General features: G+C 46.7%; 1 protein-coding gene across 1 annotated transcript in view; it reads left to right on the top strand.

Annotated features, from left to right (window-relative positions):
* LOC310863103 (uncharacterized protein) overlaps positions 1–18,519 on the top strand; it is a 107,465-nt gene extending 88,946 nt beyond the window's left edge. The window contains exons 14-21 of the mRNA XM_083771236.1: positions 2,752–2,889; positions 3,060–3,203; positions 7,345–7,473; positions 9,012–9,137; positions 9,989–10,105; positions 13,548–13,676; positions 16,157–16,280; positions 18,045–18,519. Of these exons, the coding sequence (XP_083627362.1) occupies positions 2,752–2,889; positions 3,060–3,203; positions 7,345–7,473; positions 9,012–9,137; positions 9,989–10,105; positions 13,548–13,676; positions 16,157–16,280; positions 18,045–18,411 (1,274 nt within the window). The 3' untranslated portion in view covers positions 18,412–18,519. The remainder of the gene's footprint in view (positions 1–2,751; positions 2,890–3,059; positions 3,204–7,344; positions 7,474–9,011; positions 9,138–9,988; positions 10,106–13,547; positions 13,677–16,156; positions 16,281–18,044) is intronic.
* The last annotated feature ends 1,383 nt before the right edge of the window (positions 18,520–19,902 follow it).

The following is a 19,902-nucleotide window of genomic DNA, read 5'->3' as shown; positions in this document are numbered from 1 at the left end:
TTAGGAGAGGACGGAGGCCTGTGCCAGCGGAGGCTAACCGAGAGGCTATGCCTCGGCCATCCGTTATGACACGCCGACACGCCAACAACTAGCTTACTGATTGATGACGGAGCCCACTGCAGTGCTCTGTGACGGAGCCCACTGCAGTGCTCTGTGACGGAGCCCACTGCAGTGCTCTGTGACGGAGCCCACTGCAGTGCTCTGTGACGGAGCCCACTGCAGTGCTCTGTGACGGAGCCCACTGCAGTGCTCTGTGACGGAGCCCACTGCAGTGCTCTGTGACGGAGCCCACTGCAGTGCTCTGTGACGGAGCCCACTGCAGTGCTCTGTGACGGAGCCCACTGCAGTGCTCTGTGACGGAGCCCACTGCAGTGCTCTGTGACGGAGCCCACTGCAGTGCTCTGTGACGGAGCCCACTGCAGTGCTCTGTGACGGAGCCCACTGCAGTGCTCTGTGACGGAGCCCACTGCAGTGCTCTGTGACGGAGCCCACTGCAGTGCTCTGTGACGGAGCCCACTGCAGTGCTCTGTGACGGAGCCCACTGCAGTGCTCTGTGACGGAGCCCACTGCAGTGCTCTGTGACGGAGCCCACTGCAGTGCTCTGTGACGGAGCCCACTGCAGTGCTCTGTGACGGAGCCCACTGCAGTGCTCTGTGACGGAGCCCACTGCAGTGCTCTGTGACGGAGCCCACTGCAGTGCTCTGTGACGGAGCCCACTGCAGTGCTCTGTGCCCAGGAGTACATTTACCATGCAGGCAGTGACTGCACTTACTTGTTCTTCTTCTCCCCGATTTAGTCACGATGCCAATTAATTCCACCCCCACACATATTTGTGTATACGTGTTGTCACTGCTGTTGTATATCCCCCTGACTCACCTGTTTTTGAAAAATCGAAGAACGACTGACATAGAAACATAGCTTTTTCAGAAAACTCTCTCTCCCTGATCTCAGGTCAGAATGGGTAACCGTGAACTTCAGGTTCTGTAGTTGTGTTGTGTTTTCAAATGGCTGTCATCCATCCACACGCCTCCCTCCCGGCGGGAGCACACGGTGTTCCAAAAAAAAAAAAGCGACTCTCCCCTTGTGTGTGCTTTTCAGCTCTTTAGAGGGTGAAAACAACAGAGAAATGCTTGTGTCACATCCGTCAACGATGTCGGTGCCGCATGCTGTGAAAGAAGGCTCACAAACCAAGCCACATTTGTCACCAAATGTCTCTCTCCTGTGCTGCGCTGCTTGTCCTATACATGCATCGCAGTCTCTGCCCCCAAAATAAATGATTTACTACAGAAGCCCCTGGACCTTTACATACTTAAACCAGCATGGGTCTTCAACCTGTTTCAGGCCAATTAAACCAAGTTACATATCGTGTACAATAAACATAGATTGCTTCGTATTTTACCATAATCACATTAATCCTTAATCATATTCCATCATTCAAGGTATTTTGCATAGAAATTAAACAGACTCCATGCAGTCACTTTCAGTTAGGAGCGTTGCAGAGGCTGAGTGTCTGTGACTGTGACCAGCCGATGGTCGTTGGGGCTACATTGATGCATCAAGGAAGGCAATTATGTTCCTGCACCGTCAAATAGGTCCACATCTATCTCGGGTCAGAATGGGTTAATGTGATTATGGTATGGCTCACATATCACGCATAGGCTACCATAATTCACTGGCACAAATTAAAACATCCCTTCATGCCAAACCCCCACCCAGGGTTACGGGCACTGACGACGTGGCGCGGAGAGAACACGACCCACAGCGTCCCTGGCGGGAATCGAACCCAGGACCTTCTATAGCTGTGATAACTCTGAGGCCTAGAGGTTCTCTCCACCTATGGGACTCAATATTCACATGTGAATATTGTGTTCGTAGGAGGCGAGTTCAAAAATCATACAAAAATCGGAGTAGTGCTCTACTGTACTTGTACTGTGTGTGCGTGCGTGTGTGGCTGTGCGACAGTGACACTTGGTGGTGAAAAAAGCGTAGACATACAGAGACAGACATACTGTACATAGACACAAACATCTCTCTCTCAATTTCAATTTGCATTTTGCTGCCAAAAAATGTGCATTTGGACTGTTCTCCCACAACATATTGAAGTGATGAGTTATTAACCCATTCTGGGCGGTAACCCCTTTTGGTGTTAGCATTACGTTATGCTTTAGCTATTTAAAAATAGCAGATCTACAAGCTCATAGCACGCCACCGAGTGGCGCGCTACGAGCTTGTAGGTCTGCTATTTTTGAAAAATCGTGAAAATGTGGCCCAAATGTTTGAAGATATTCTTTCAGAGCAAACGTTTTTAACTCAAATCTTTGCTACTGGGGGGGGGGGGGGGGGGGTCCTGAAACAACATATTTTCAGATGGGGGTCGGCGGGCAAATACATATATATTTTGGGGGATCTTGACATGAAAATGTTTGAGAACGACTGACATAGAAACTTAAGGGCTGTATTTTGCGTGTCTTAAGTACCAGGTCTTATTCCCTAACTTGAGTAAACTAAAGACCTGGAGGCGTGATCAATGCCATTCTGAGTGGCCAAATAGCATTGATCACGCCTCCAGGTCTTTAGTTTACTCAAGTTAGGGAATAAGACCTGGTACTTAAGACACGCAAAATACAGCCCATAGGGTTTTCAGAAAACTGTCATTATTTAGAAGACATTTTGTATAATCGTTCCCAGGTCAAAATGGATTAATGGTGGATTCTCTCTCTCACTCTCTCTCTCTCTCTCTCTCTCTCTCAGACATAGATGAGTGTGTGCTGCGTACACACGGCTGTGCGGCCGGTTTGCAGTGTGTGAACACAGACGGCTCCTTCCAGTGTAAGGCCAAGCAGCGCTGTCTGGCCGGCTTCACACAGGACTCCCACGGCAACTGCATCGGTAAGACACAGGCGGCTGGCGCCATCCGGTGGCCCAAAGCAGCATAACACTCAGGGACAATCGGTGGTGTGAAGTAACTAAGTACTAACTCTCTCCAGACATCAACGAGTGCACCAGTATTAGTGAACCTCTCTCTCTCTCTCTCTCTCTCTCTCTCTCTCTCTCTCCAGACATCAATGAGTGCACCAGTATCAGTGAGCCGTGCAGTCCTGGGTTTAACTGCATCAACACGGTGGGCTCGTACACCTGCCAGAGGAAGGTGATCAGCTGTAACACCGGCTACCAGGCCAGTCCCGATGGAGCAAAGTGTGTAGGTGAGAGATGGATGATATTGTAGATCTGTTGTTTGTGGATGTCGTATTACATGTGCTGTAGATCTGCTATTTTTCAATAGCTAAAGCATAACATAATGCTAGCACCAAAAGGGGTTCCCGTTCAGAATGGGTTAATTACAAATCGTATGCCCTGTGTCCTGCATAATTATGAATCATTACATAATGCCCTATGCCAGGGGTGGGCAACTGGCGGCCCCGGGGGCCACATGCGGCCCCCACCTTCACTTAATGCGGCCCGCATTAATTACTTCATGACTAGTACTTAATGACTAGTAATAAAAATGTTATCTTTTGTGGCCAATGTATAGTTATGTTAACAGTTCATAAAGTTAACATAACTATAACTAAATGCATTTGAAATTCAATAAAAGGTTTACTTTTCAGGATTCCAATTCAAAAATAGCAAAACAAATATTAAGGTTTTCAATTCAAATATAGCAAAAATGGCTGCTATATACAAGCTCAAAACGTGTCGCATTGTGACGCATTTTGAGCTTGTAGATTGGCTATTTTTTTGCTACGACAGTAATATGCACTGTGGCTCCTCTGGAGTGAGTGTGGAAATATTTTGGCCCTCGCCATCGTCAAAGTTGGCCACCCCTGCCCTCTATGCCCATGTATTTTTCATGTGCCTCGAGGTCACGCTGTTCCACTAAGTTACATCTCACTCCTTCCCCAGCGTGTAGATAAAGGATTGTTTGCCAAAATACCCAGCGTGTCTGTGACAGCATGTTTTTAAACACCCAGCGTGTCTGTGACAGCATGTTTTTAAACACCCAGCGTGTCTGTTGTGACAACATGTTTTTAAACACCCAGCGTATCTGTTACAACATGTTTTTAAACACCCAGCGTGTCTGTGACATCATGTTTTTAAACACCCAGCGTGTCTGTGACAACATGTTTTTAAACACCCAGCGTGTCTGTTGTGACAACGTGTTTTTAAAGACCCAGCGTGTCTGTCTGTGACAACATGTTTTTAACCCATTCTGACCTGAGATCAGATTCATACAAGGTTTCCACTGGACACACACTGGTCTGATTCAGTGTTGTTTTCGTCAGGACTGACGATAACGTAAATGACGACGTCAACGCCCCTTTTTCCAGGACTAAGACGGACTAAAACAAACGACACTCAAATAATTCGGGACAAGACTGACGTTGACAAGCTAATTAGCTCAGTTTGACGCGATGACGATGACGAGACGTGTGTGTGTGTTATCGCTGACAAGACGAGGCTAGACAATAATGTCACTGCTCTCGCCGCAATCCTCCTCTCCTTTCCTTGTTGGTCACGCCCATCTGCATGCATGCATGCAGATGACACACACACACGCGCACACACACACACACACACACACACACACACACACACACCGTCTAATTTCGACTCCGTGTCCTCTTAAGACTATAACACCACCAGACTGGGGGAAGCCGCTGCGATCACTTTGCTTGTCCCCATGGATTGGAAATAGGATTTAAAAGGCTATCCGATGATAGCGTGGATTACAGTACAGTTGTGTGCAATTATTCAATAAATAATTCACATATCACCGGATTCACCGTACCTCGTCAAGCCTCCAGTATCGGCTCAATGCGAAACATGTTGCACCGAGCCTAGCCTGGAAGCTAACGTCAATCAACAACAGTAGCTCTGGTCGATAGCGTAGTTAGGACTCAGGAGTTCTATGGTACTTAATTTGATCCTTTCCCCTCAATCACACCCGCGGAAGTGCAGGCTGTGCAGCCCCTCGTTTTTAACATAAAAAAGATGTGAAAGCCTACTTTCCTCCTTCTAACACTATGGATCAGAGCTAATGTTATTCCAAATCCCAGTAGCAGTTCAAGTACCCGACCAGATGACATGGTTTCTAACTAAACGGTTATGGCCAAATAAAATGTAAAATATGCTATGGCTGTTACTGTATGTCCACGGAAGAAACACAGAGGTGTTTTCTTATGGTCATGTCACATATTTGCTGCACCAATTGAAGCCCGCCCCAAACCCTGTGAACAAGTGTAATGCTTAATTGGGTCGTCCACTCATAGTTTGTGTATTGAGTTTGTGCTTAAAATGTACTGTAATTCTACAAACTGTTAATAAATATTTCAATCAATCAATCAATGCATTCCCCAAAACTCTCAGAGGCATGCCCCCACCATCCAAACCTTCAATATTACTTCCCCCAGCTATTTATTTTTATTTACTTAGTGTTTTTCCTTTAATAAAGTTGTTTTTGATTTATCATGTCCCCCTTGTAAAGCATTTTTGGGTACTAAGAACAACTCTATATAAATTATTAATTTTGAGATATTACTACAAAAACAATGTTTTATTGCTTAAACTTATGTATTCACTATTCATTGATTCACTAGTATACCAAAATCCATTAAAAAATGGCTCTCTCACAGTTCTTGGGTCAAATCATGATATGCGATTAAAATGCGATTAATCAAGATTAATTAACTAAAAGGCTCTGATTAATTAGATTAATTTTTTAAATCGAGTCCCAGCTCTAATTAATACCTGTACGCTATAGACATTTTATTTAAAGACATTTTTAATTTTTTGACAAACTGGACTAAAACCTTTTACTAAAATGACTAAAACTGACTAAAACCCTTAGGAGTTTCCGTCGACTAAAACTATCAAGGATAGAAATGACTAAGACTAATTAAGCATTTTTCCAAATGACTAAGACTGACTAAGACTAATTAAGCATTTTTCCAAAAGACTAAGACTGACTAAATCTAAAACATGCCTGCCAAAAAAAAACAACAGACCTACAAGCTACCTACAAGCTCATAGCGCGCCACTCGGTGGCGCGCTATGAGCTTGTAGGTACGATTCCCATAGGTCACAGTTCTCCCTTATTCACTTTTTGATTAACCTCTGAACCCAATGTGCATCACTTCCTATGTCAGAGTTGGTTTTGTTTTCATAACAGTAATCCCCGGACATTTGTTCAGCGTGTTTTCCACGCTGTATTTGGACAATATGTTCTATTCCGACTCCCCAGAACATACGATGGATACTTATTACATTATACAGGTTTTTACTCTTTTACTCTTTAAGTATTGTAGTTTATAAGTTTAACATTATAACGTTAAAGATAAAGTTTAATATTTACTTAGTACAATAGATACATTTTGACTTGAGTACTTTTACTCTATTACATTCTTACAATTCTCTCCTCCAGAGTCTCAACCAAATTTATTAGCTTCTAATTCAAAGGTTATCTCCGTAATTGACGGCTTTGTATGCCGAAATGGTCTCAGTATATATCCACTTTAACCACTTAGTTTCTAAAAGCGGCGTTGCTGCATATCCTCTGACATTATGGTGTTGGGCTATTTATATTCATAATTAGTAATGTATTCTTACATTTACATAACAAAATGGCCTTTCTCGCTGTGCGTGCGTGCGTGGGTGTGTGCACCTGCTAGATATACTTGGACGAGGTCAAGATGTCCCCACAAGCAGTATTTCTTGGGGACGGGGGATGGGGGACCCCAGTCAGTTTGTCATTAGCCTGCCCGCGGAAGGCAGGCGCACAGAAAGACACTGCCGGCAGTGTGGTGTTTCTGTGTGTTAAAACCAGTCATAACAGCTTTGAGACACGCACCCTCTGTAGACATGTTTTACATCTCAACTCAAGACTCACCTCTTCACTCTTGCTTTTAGTTGAGTTTTAATATCTGCGTTCCTACTCTGTCCTGACTGATTTGCTGCATGTTATGTTTTTTTTACACTTTTATTTTGTTCTTTGCCATTGTTTTATCATTTGAACTATTTGCTTGTGTTATATTGCTATTTTTATGTTCTGCCCTGTGAAGCACTTTGAGCTGCATTATTATGTATGAAAGGTGCTATATAAATGCCCCGGTAAAGTTTATTATTTATTACTATCATTATTATTATAACAGTCGAGTGGGACACATTACAACATAACTACACTCAGATAACACAGAGATACTTCATTTAAACCTTACCTATAGAAAGATAATACAGAGATAATACAGAGATACTTCATTTAAACCTTGTGCGTGTGCGTGTGCGTGTGCGCGTGCACATGTGTGTGTGTGTGTGTGTGTGTGTGTGTGTGTGTGTGTGCGCGTGTAGACGTGGATGAGTGTCAGACCGGGGGCCATCGGTGCGGAGCTGCTCAGGTGTGTGTGAACCTCCCAGGCAGCTACAGGTGTGACTGTCAGACTGGATACCAGTATGACGCAATACGACAACTCTGCACAGGTGAGTCATTTAACCCATTTTGGACTGAAGTTGATTAAAAAAAGGCTTTTTTCTATGTCAGTGGTGCTCAATCTTTTTCATGTCAAGGACCCCCAGAATTATCTCTATTGGGCCACGGACCCCCATCTCAAAAGATGTAGTTACAGAGACCCCCCAGAAGACAATATTTTAGTTAAAAATGTTCGCTCTGAAATATATATTCAAAGATTTGCGCCACATTTTCACGACTTTTCAAAAATAGCAGACCTACAAGCTCGTAGCGCGCCACTCGGTGGCGCGCTATGAGCTTGTAGATCTGCTATTTTTTCAATAGCTAAATTATAACATAATGTTTAAAACACCAAAAGGGGTTCCCGCCCAGAATGGGTTAACACTGATGATGATGACGATGACGATTAACACAATCCAAGTTCCAACCCCACATTATCTAAACAAGAGTTGATGACATCAATTAATTACCAGCTGCTGGCTTATTATATCCCATGGCTCAGAGGTCGGCTAGAGGCAAAAAAGTGTGTGGTTGGTTGCATAGAAACGAGGCAGCCAATCAGGACGACAGGAGGATGTCAGTACAGCCAATGAGAAACACAGGTCTCAGCTATACAGCAAGTGGACGTGAAAGCGCAGCAGAGAGAACATTGACCAGCTGTGCTTTAAACACAGCAGCTGGTAAAAATGAAGTGATCAGAATTCAGAACAAACATTCAATTTGTTCTTATATACGTTCAGAGAAGAAAGTTGTAAACCAGTAGAATATTGTTCCAAAGTGTAGTACCTCTGTATTTAACCCATTTTGGGGGGGAACCCCTTTTGGTGTTAGCATTATGTTATGCTTTATCTATTGAAAAATAGCAGATATACAAGCTCATAGCGCGCCATTTGGTGGCGCGGGGGAGGGGGGCGGGGGGCTGTGTAGCCTGTCTATAGTGTTGTATCCGTGTACTTGAGAATTTGTTTGAAAGTATAATTACTAAAAGGCTTGGGAATGGAGTTGGGGATGTGGTTAACCCATTCTGACCTGAGATCAGATCTAAAAATGTCTTCTACATCCTGACAGTTTTCTGAAAAAGCTATGTTTCCATGTCAGTCGTTCTTCGATTTTTCAAAAATAGCAGACCTACAAGCTCGTAGCGCGCCACTCGGTGCCGCGCTATGAGCTTGTAGATCTGCAATTTTTCAATAGCTAAATTATAACATAATGCTAACACCAAAAGGCGTTCCCGCCACAAAATGGGGTTAATGCATGTGTTGTGTTCTGATGATGTGCCTCATACCGGGGCGGCAGTGGCTCAGTGGGTAGAGTGGCCGGATAGGAACCGCAACGGTTCCCGGTTCGATCCCTGTGGGCTCCCCCAGAGTTAGTGTCGAAGTGTCCTTGAGCAAGTCACTGAACCCCTAATTTGCTCCCGATGTGTAGGTTTCCTCCGGCATCGGTGTGTGAATGTGTGTGTGAATGAATGGGTGAATGTAATGCACAATCTCTGTAAAGAGCCTTGGATAAAAGGCGCTATATAAATGCACCATTCATACCTCCACAGACATCAACGAGTGCTGGCGCTACCCGGGCCGCCTGTGTGCTCAGACCTGTGACAACACCCCGGGCTCCTACCACTGCTCCTGCACCTCCGGCTTCTCCCTGGCCTTCGACGGGAAGAACTGCGAAGGTAAAAAACACCCGCCTGTACCTAGAGCATACATGGGAAACTGGCGGCCCCCACCTTCACTTAACGCGGCCCGCAGGTTAATATCAGTATACTGATATATTATTGATTTCAGCTGTTGGAATTCCAAACATGCAAACATGACCCGCCTTAATTACTTCAGTCTAAATTAGTAGCTTAATGAGTAGTATTAAAATGTTATTGTCTTTTTTTCATGTCCAATGTATTTGGATTTAGTTCATAAAGTGGACATAACTATAATTAAAGGCATTTGAAATGTTCAGGATTCCAGTTCAAAAATACAAAAACATGAATAAAAAAAGAAAAGCAAAAATCGCAGCGAGACGCGTTTTGAGCTTGTAGATCGGCTATTTATGCTACGACAGTAATATGCAATGTAGCCCTCTGGAGTGAGTGTGGCAATATAGTGGCCCTCTCCATCGTCAAAGTTGCCCACCGCTGACCTAGAGGTTCCCCTCTACTCTATAACACCCCGTCCCCCCAAAAAATGAATTGTTTTCTGTCAATTACACACCCCATGAAGCCTTGGGGAGGGGGTGGGGGGAGAGAGAAAGGGGAGTTGCACCACTCGGTTCACACGGGTGTGATTTTTGTAAATCTGTATGGGGAAAAATGAATGGACAAATTTTCAGTGGAACCAGAAAACCACAGCCACTGCTATGCCCTATAGTCTCAGCTGCAATCAGCTGTTTTTTTGCGGTCATGTGATCGTGGCCCCACAGAGCGTTAACAAATGGTAACTTAGCGGACAGCGCCATCTAGCATTAAAAAAATAATAATGACATCAAACGAGAAATTGAAGGAAAATGAAAATGTTGTTCTTTGTTCCTCAGATGAGAACGAGTGTGAGACCAACCCGTGTGCTCAGGAGTGTGCCAACATCTACGGCTCGTACCAGTGTTACTGCCGTCAAGGATTCTACCTGAAAGAGGACGGGCACACCTGTGAAGGTAGGCGTGGCCCGAATAATGACACACCTGTGAAGGTACGGCCATGGGACGATAACACACCTGTGAAGGTAGGCGTGGGGCGATAACGACACACCTGTGAAGGTAGACGTGGGGCGATAACGACACACCTGTGAAGGTAGGCGTGGGACGATAACAACACACCTGTGAAGGTAGGCGTGGGGCGATAACGACACACCTGTGAAGGTACGGCCATGGGACGATAACATACCTGTGAAGGTAGGCGTGGGACGATAACGACACACCTGTGAAGGTAGGCGTGGGACGATAACGACACACCTGTGAAGGTAGGCGTGGGGCGATAACGACACACCTGTGAAGGTACGGCCATGGGACGATAACATACCTGTGAAGGTAGACGTGGGACGATAACATACCTGTGAAGGTAGGCGTGGGGCGATAACGACACACCTGTGAAGGTAGGCGTGGGGCGATAACGACACACCTGTGAAGGTAGGCGTGGGGCGATAAGGACACACCTGTGAAGGTAGACGTGGGGCGATAACGACACACCTGTGAAGGTAGGCATGGGACGATAACGACACACCTGTGAAGGTACGGCCATGGGACGATAACATACCTGTGAAGGTAGACGTGGGACGATAACATACCTGTGAAGGTAGGCGTGGGGCGATAACGACACACCTGTGAAGGTAGGCGTGGGGCGATAACGACACACCTGTGAAGGTAGGCGTGGGGCGATAAGGACACACCTGTGAAGGTAGACGTGGGGCGATAACGACACACCTGTGAAGGTAGGCATGGGACGATAACGACACACCTGTGAAGGTAGGCGTGGGGCGATAACGACACACCTGTGAAGGTAGGCGTGGGGCGATAACGACACACCTGTGAAGGTACGGCCATGGGACGATAACATACCTGTGAAGGTAGGCGTGGGGCGATAACGACACACCTGTGAAGGTAGGCGTGGGACGATAACGACACACCTGTGAAGGTAGGCGTTGGACGATAACGACACACCTGTGAAGGTAGGCGTGGGACGATAACGACACACCTGTGAAGGTAGGCGTGGGGCCATAACGACACACCTGTGAAGGTAGGCGTGGGACGATAACGACACACCTGTGAAGGTAGGCGTGGGACGATAACAACACACCTGTGAAGGTAGGCATGGGGCGATAACGACACACCTGTGAAGGTAGACGTGGGGCGATAACGACACACCTGTGAAGGTAGGCATGGGACGATAACGACACACCTGTGAAGGTAGGCGTGGGGCGATAACGACACACCTGTGAAGGTAGGCGTGGGGCGATAACGACACACCTGTGAAGGTACGGCCATGGGACGATAACATACCTGTGAAGGTAGGCGTGGGGCGATAACGACACACCTGTGAAGGTAGGCGTGGGACGATAACGACACACCTGTGAAGGTAGGCGTTGGACGATAACGACACACCTGTGAAGGTAGGCGTGGGACGATAACGACACACCTGTGAAGGTAGGCGTGGGGCCATAACGACACACCTGTGAAGGTAGGCGTGGGACGATAACGACACACCTGTGAAGGTAGGCGTGGGACGATAACAACACACCTGTGAAGGTAGGCATGGGGCGATAACGACACACCTGTGAAGGTAGGCGTGGGGGTGATAACGACACACCTGTGAAGGTAGGCGTGGGGGTGATAACGACACACCTGTGAAGGTAGGCGTGGGGGTGATAACGACACACCTGTGAAGGTAGGCGTGGGACGATAACGACACACCTGTGAAGGTAGGCATGGGACGATAACGACACACCTGTGAAGGTAGGCGTGGGACGATAACGACACACCTGTGAAGGTAGGCATGGGACAATAACGACACACCTGTGAAGGTAGGCGTGGGGGTGATAACGACACACCTGTGAAGGTAGGCGTGGGGGTGATAACGACACACCTGTGAAGGTAGGCGTGGGACGATAACGACACACCTGTGAAGGTAGTTGTGGGACGATAACGACACACCTGTGAAGGTAGGCGTGGGACGATAACGACACACCTGTGAAGGTAGGCGTGGGACGATAACGACACCTGTGAAGGTAGGCGTGGGGCGATAACGACACACCTGTGAAGGTAGGCGTGGGACGGTAAGGACACACCTGTGAAGGTAGGCATGGGACGATAACGACACACCTGTGAAGGTACAGCCGTGGGACAATAACCCCATTTGCTGCATGTCTCTCTCCCCATTTCCTGTCAGTCCCATGGATTAAAGTTCTGAGTCACCACGACTGATTTCAGTCATTTCAACTCATTTGGATTCCACAGAAGTCAGCAATGCCTTCTTTTTACCTACATTTTTTATCCCACGATTTTGTAAAAAAGATTCACCCATTGTTGTCAATTATCTAACATAAGCCTGGGCTCTACTCTCCGTCCACCAACCTGGGGAGAGCAACGGACTGTCCTCATGCTTCCTTCAATGCATGAGGAGTCCAAGCAGCTTCTTTTCATTCATAAATGTTAAATCCCGACAACAGCGATGTGTAACCTCTGTGTGTGTGACTCCTGCAGACATGAATGATGTGTAACCTCTCTGTGTGTGTCTCCTGCAGACATGAATGATGTGTAACCTCTCTGTGTGTGTCTCCTGCAGACATGAATGATGTGTAACCTCTGTGTGTGTGTCTCCTGCTGACATGAATGATGTGTAACCTCTGTGTGTGTGTCTCCTGCAGACATGAATGATGTGTAACCTCTCTGTGTGTGTCTCCTGCAGACATGAATGATGTGTAACCTCTCTGTGTGTGTCTCCTGCAGACATAAATGATGTGTAACCTCTGTGTGTGTCTCCTGCAGACATGAATGATGTGTAACCTCTCTGTGTGTGTCTCCTGCAGACATAAATGATGTGTAACCTCTGTGTGTGTCTCCTGCAGACATAAATGATGTGTAACCTCTGTGTGTGTCTCCTGCAGACATGAATGATGTGTAACCTCTCTGTGTGTGTCTCCTGCAGACATGAATGATGTGTAACCTCTCTGTGTGTGTCTCCTGCAGACATAAATGATGTGTAACCTCTGTGTGTGTCTCCTGCAGACATGAATGATGTGTAACCTCTCTGTGTGTGTCTCCTGCAGACATGAATGATGTGTAACCTCTCTGTGTGTGTGTCTCCTGCAGACATGAATGATGTGTAACCTCTCTCTGTGTGTGTCTCTCCTTCATACGGGGCAGCGGTGGCCGAACGGTTCGCGGAGCGGTCTTGATATCGGAAGGTCGCTATAGTTCGTATCCCCGGACCGGCACGTTAAAATTACCACCGCTGAAGGGCCCTTAATTGGACAAGGCATTGAACCCGGCCCTACCATGAAATGTTCTATGAGCAGGGCCTGGCTGTAAACAAGTTATTGAGCTTAGTCCAGTTACCCTGCAGGGTAAACATAGTACCTTTCCTTTCCTTTCTGTCATGCAGACATTGACGAATGCAGCCAACCCGTGGCCAACCTGTGTGCCTTCCAGTGTGTCAACGTGGCGGGCAGCTACCAGTGTGCCTGTCCCCCCCACGGCTACCAGATGTCAGCCAACGGACGCACATGCAAGGGTCAGCATTCAGCACCTCATTCAGCACCTCACCCTGTCCATTCAGCAACTCACCCTGTCCATTCAGCAACTCACCCTGTCCACTCACCACCTCACCCCGTCCATTCAGCACCTCACCCTGTCCATTCAGCACCTCACCCTGTCCATTCAGCACCTCACCCTGTCCACTCAGCACCTCACCCTGTCCATTCAGCACCTCACCCTGTCCATTCAGCACCTCACCCTGTCCATTCAGCACCTCACCCTGTCCACTCAGCACCTCACCCTGTCCATTCAGCACCTCACCCTGTCCATTCAGCACCTCACCCTGTCCACTCAGCACCTCACCCTGTCCATTCAGCACCTCACCCTGTCCATTCAGCACCTCACCCTGTCCATTTAGCACCTCATTCAGCACCTCACCCTGTCCATTCAACACCTCACCCTGTCCATTCAGCACCTCACCCTGTCCATTTAGCACCTCATTCAGCACCTCACCCTGTCCATTCAACACCTCACCCTGTCCATTCAGCACCTCACCCTGTCCATTCAGCACCTCACCCTGTCCATTCAGCACCTCACCCTGTCCATTCAGCACCTCACCCTGTCCATTCAGCACCTCACCCTGTCCATTCAGCACCTCACCCTGTCCACTCAGCACCTCACCCTGTCCATTCAGCACCTCACCCTGTCCATTCAGCACCTCACCCTGTCCACTCAGCACCTCACCCTGTCCATTCAGCACCTCACCCTGTCCATTCAGCACCTCACCCTGTCCACTCAGCACCTCACCCTGTCCATTCAGCACCTCACCCTGTCCATTCAGCACCTCACCCTGTCCACTCAGCACCTCACCCTGTCCATTCAGCACCTCACCCTGTCCATTCAGCACCTCACCCTGTCCACTCAGCACCTCACCCTGTCCATTCAGCACCTCACCCTGTCCATTCAGCACCTCACCCTGTCCACTCAGCACCTCACCCTGTCCATTCAGCACCTCACCCTGTCCATTCAGCACCTCCCCCGTCCTAAACCACTGTGTTTCCCCAAACACGGAGTCGCTCGGGATCCATTTGTGGGTCACGGAAAAAAAATTGGGGGCATCCCTATATATATATATATATATATATATATATATATATTAGAGCTGGGACTCGATTTAAAAAAATATCTAATTGATCAGAGGCTTTGTAATTAATTCATCTCGATTAATCGCATTTAAATCGCAATCGCATATTCAACCCGAGAACAGTGAGAAACCTTTTTTTTCAAATGTTTTTTGGTATCCCACTGAATAGTGACTATGAGATTCCACTCATTTTCAACATTTTACTGTCATTAATATACCTTAGAGTTGTTGTGTGGATATAACAAGAAAGCCCCCCCCCCCCCATTCTGTGTTGCCTAGAACTGGAGGTCTGTAAAAAAAATCAGTAAGATTATGAAGTACATCTCAGTGACATCACAAAAATGTACTTCATAATGTTACTGTTTTTTCAGACCTAGGCAACACAGAATGGGGGGGACTTTTTATTATTTCCAGTGCACACAACTCCATAGAAAAATGTTGAAAATGAGTGGTATTCCCCTTTAAGCAATAAAACGTTTTATCCAGTGCAGCAAGTGCCTATATAAAGTGTCTTCAGTGTGTATATCAATACTCAAATGTGCTTTACATGGCGGGGCATGATAAATCAAATAAAAACTACTTTATTAGGGGGGAAACATTTCACATGACATGAGGTTGGGGCAGACCATTGTCTGACCACGGAATTCCCACGCTTGCTACTTCAGTATGTTTCGCATCGAGGACAGCTTGACAGCTTCGTGCTGTGGTGAAATCACCGCGCGTCTCCGGTGTCCTGTGAGACATGTTAAACTGAAGCAGCTAGCATGGAAGCTAACGTTGGTCATAATATGGATCCTTTCCCTCTGACATTGCACACAGCCATGCCGCTATCCACTCGTCCATCCGATAGCATTTACATCTAAATGTCCCATCCATGGAGCAAAAGCGATATAAGCGGCTTCTTCATTCGATTAATTTGGGTTTGGGCTTTCGGACTGAGCTGTAGCCTGTAGTGTAGAGTGTAGAGTGTATAGTGTACTGCTGCTGCTGCTAGCCTCGCTCTCTGGAGTAGAGTGTAGAGTAGGCGTGCCGCAGCCAATTCAGTACTAGAAACGTGCCCAGTGAGAAACGTTCCGCGGTGAAAAAAAGGTGCGATTAAATGCGTTAATTGTTTTAACGCGTTAATTTTTATGTAGTTAATTAATCTCAATTAACGCGTTAAAGTCCCGGCCCTAATATATATATATATACTGTATATATTTAGTTTCCTACATTTTTGTATATATATTTTTTTATCTGATGCCCACGGTTATTTATACTTTAATTTGTCCCTTATCTCTGGCACCTGCACAGCGTTTCTATTGTAACAGGTGGCACGGATTGTTTTCAGGTCTAGTGACATTAAAACTACACTTTGATCCATCGCGTTTCAGATATCGACGAGTGCGCGGCTGGAAGCCACAACTGTACGTTTGGGCAGACGTGCTTCAACATCCAGGGAGGCTTCAGGTGTCTGTCCTTTGACTGTCCTACCAACTACAAGAAGGTGTCCGACACGTGAGTCCTGTTTCACTGCTGTAAACATGGGTTTCACTGCTTTCACTGCTGTAAACATGGGTTTCACTGCTGTAAACATGGGTTTCACTGCTGTGAACATGGGTTAAGTCCTGTTTCACTGCTGTATACATGGGTTAAGTCTCCTGGATTGTTCGTGTCGTCCCACTAGTGCGCCTGACTGGACCTTTTTGTCCTGATCAAGACTCGTATGAGTCGAAACATGTTGGCATTTTAAACTTGAATAACGTACCCTGATTTTAGCTCTGCCCTCTCCTCTTTTTTTCCCTTTTTTTTTTGAGTGCTCTTTCCCGTGCTATAGAGCACCGCAGTCCCGCCCCCAACGAGCGGCCCGGAAGAGCATTTCCCATAACCCCCCCCTTTAAATATATTTAATGACAATGAGCCAAACAAATAACTTGAAAAAAGAAGAAAAAAGGGGCAGTTTACAACACTTTCTTATTTTTTTGTTTTTCTTCTTTCTAATTGTTTGTTTGGCCCAAAAACAATGTGTTTATTGTCATGAGTTGACAACGTCTATGGGAGAAAGAAAAATCTCTTCCAGGCTGCTCGTCGCCATGAAATGGGGCGGGACTGCGGTGCTCTATATACTCACTTTGATCCTTGAAGCACCAATCATACTTTTTTATTTTTGAGTGGTGCAACCACTCCTACAACCAGCAATGTCCGTGCATATGCGTGTGTATCTGAGCACGAGTATATGACATATTAGTACCAGTAGGGGGCGCCAGAAACAGAGAGAGGGGTAGTGCTGCTAATGAGAGAGAGAGAGGTGGGGGGGGTTTGCACCTCCACTGAGCATCTAGTTACTTGCGCAAACAGAGCGCGCAAGTAATGTTTTCGCCCGGTCTCCTTCGTCGTGACAGCTGTTCCGCCATTCGATGCTTACGCAGAAAAACATCAAATCTGTGCCTGTGTTGCTGGACCAAATGACCACAAATGACCATATCTCTTACGTCATCATTTAGAGCTAGTCATACGTATACTATATACATAATCAGTAAAAAATAAAATAGCAAATTGTGCCTGATCTGCTGGGACCAGAGTACGTGGTGTGTATGTGTATGACTAGCTCTTAATGATGACGTAAGAAATATGGTCATTTGTGGTCATTTGGTCCAGCAACACAGGCACAGATTTTATGTTTTTCTGCGTAAGCATCAAATGGCGGAACAGCTGTCACGGTTTTTGGCGCAAAGTAACCACAGTATACCGCTAATCAACTTACAACTACACACTTTATACAGTATAGAGTATAGAGTATATATGTATACGTATATAGTATATGCCTATATACTATATATATACTATATATATTTCTTACGTCATCATTTAGAGCTAGTCATACGTATACTATATACATAATCAGTAAAAAATAAAATAGCAAATTGTGCCTGATCTGCTGGGACCAGAGTACGTGGTGTGTATGTGTATGACTAGCTCTTAATGATGACGTAAGAAATATGGTCATTTGTGGTCATTTGGTCCAGCAACACAGGCACAGATTTGATGTTTTTCTGCGTAAGCATCAAATGGCGGAACAGCTGTCACGTTTTTGGCGCAAAGTAACCACAGTATACCGCTAATCAACTTACAACTACACACTTTATACAGTATAGAGTATAGAGTATATATGTATACGTATATTCACTGAATGTTTGACCCTGTCTCTCTCCCTCCCTCCCTCCCTCCCTCCCTCCCTCTCCCCCCCCCCCCCCCTCCCCCCTCCCTCCCCTCCCCTCCCAGGCGGTGCGAGAGGTCCAGCTGCCCCGCCAACTCGGCGGCCGACTGCCAGACGTCTCCGCTGAGGATCACCTACTACCAGCTGAGCTTCCAGACGCACATCGTGGTGCCCGCGCAGATCTTCCGCATCGGGCCCTCGCCGGCATACCCGGGCGACCAGATCTCCGTGGCGGTGGTGCGCGGCAACGAGGAGGATTTCTTCTCGGCGCGGCGGCTCAACGGCCACGCGGGCGCCGTGTACCTGCAGCGGCAGGTGAAGCGGCCGCGCGACTTCCTCATCGACGTGGAGATGAAGCTGCTCAGGCACGGCGCGCTCACCTCCTTCCTGGCCAGGATCTACGTCTTCATCACAGCCAGCGCCCCCGCCTAAACATTCACGTATAAATCCAGTCGTGTGTAAAAGTACTTTTTTAGTACTTACTGTACTTAACCCATTCTGACCTGAGATCAGATTCATACGAGGTTTTCCACTGGACACACACTGGTCTAATTAAGTACAATTTTGAGGTATTTGTATACTTTTACTTGAGCATAGTAGTTCCTTTGGAGATTTTAAATTTTGATTAGAAAACCACTTCCAACACTATACATTCCGGCCATTTGAAAATAGCCGATCTACAAGCTCACAATGCGCCGCGACGCACGCAACGCATTGTGAGCTTGTAGATCTGCTATTTTCAATTGATTTTGTACACATTTTGAACTTGGGAAAAAATGGCACATTCTGCACAATGAGTACTTTTACTTTTAGTACATTTCGATGCCGCTACTTTTGTACTTTCACTCAAGTACATTTTTCAATTCCGTACTTTTACTTGTAACGAAGTAGTTCCAAATTGCAGTATTGGTACTTTTACTTAAGTAAAACAATTGAGTACTTTTTTCCACCACTGCCTAAATCTGAGGACAAAAAAATTGAAATAAATGAAAACATCTGACCACACGTCACACGCCCGCAACCGGGGCGTGACCAGATATGTCCCCCGGGCCTTTTCGTGGGACACTGGGACAGTCCCTCACTTCTTTCTATATGTCCCCCGCCCTTTGCGTGGCACACTGGGACAGTCCCTCACTTCTATATGTCCCCCGGGCCTTTGTGTGGGACACTGGGACAGTCCCTCACTTCTATATGTCCCTCTGCCTTTGCGTGGGACACTGGGACAGTCCCTCACTTCTATATGTCCCCCGGGCCTTTGTGTGGGACACTGGGACAGTCCCTCACTTCTATATGTCCCCCGCCCTTTGTGTGGGACACTGGGACAGTCCCTCACTTCTATATGTCCCTCTGCCTTTGCGTGGGACACTGGGACAGTCCCTCACTTCTATATGTCCCCCGGGCCTTTGTGTGGGACACTGGGACAGTCCCTCACTTCTATATATCCCTCTGCCTTTGCATGGGACACTGGGACAGTCCCTCACTTCTATATGTCCCCCGGCCTTTGTGTGGGACACTGGGACACTCCCTCACTTCTATATATCCCTCTGCCTTTGCGTGGGACACTGGGACAGTCCCTCACTTCTATATATCCCTCTGCCTTTGCTTGGGACACTGGGACACTCCCTCACTTCTATATGTCCCTCTGCCTTTGCGTGGGACACTGGGACACTCCCTCACTTCTATATGTCCCCCGGGCCTCTGCGTGGGACACTGGGACAGTCCCTCACTTCTATATGTCCCCCGGCCTTTGCGTGGGACACTGGGACAGTCCCTCACTTCTAAGACTTTTCAGGCGTCCCACAAACTGAGACCCTGTTCCACATTGTGACTGACCATCATCAGTGTTCAAATGTGCTGTTTGTTAGTCCCCCTAGTTGGTGTTCAGTTGTAAATCTGATGTGTTTTTTTTTTATATATTTTTTT

Source organism: Protomyctophum parallelum (genome assembly GCF_964188405.1).
Source record: "Protomyctophum parallelum genome assembly, chromosome: 8".
Classification (NCBI taxonomy): Eukaryota; Metazoa; Chordata; class Actinopteri; order Myctophiformes; family Myctophidae; genus Protomyctophum; species Protomyctophum parallelum.
Note: the sequence above shows the minus strand (reverse complement) of the source record. Positions and strands in the feature narration are given on the sequence as shown.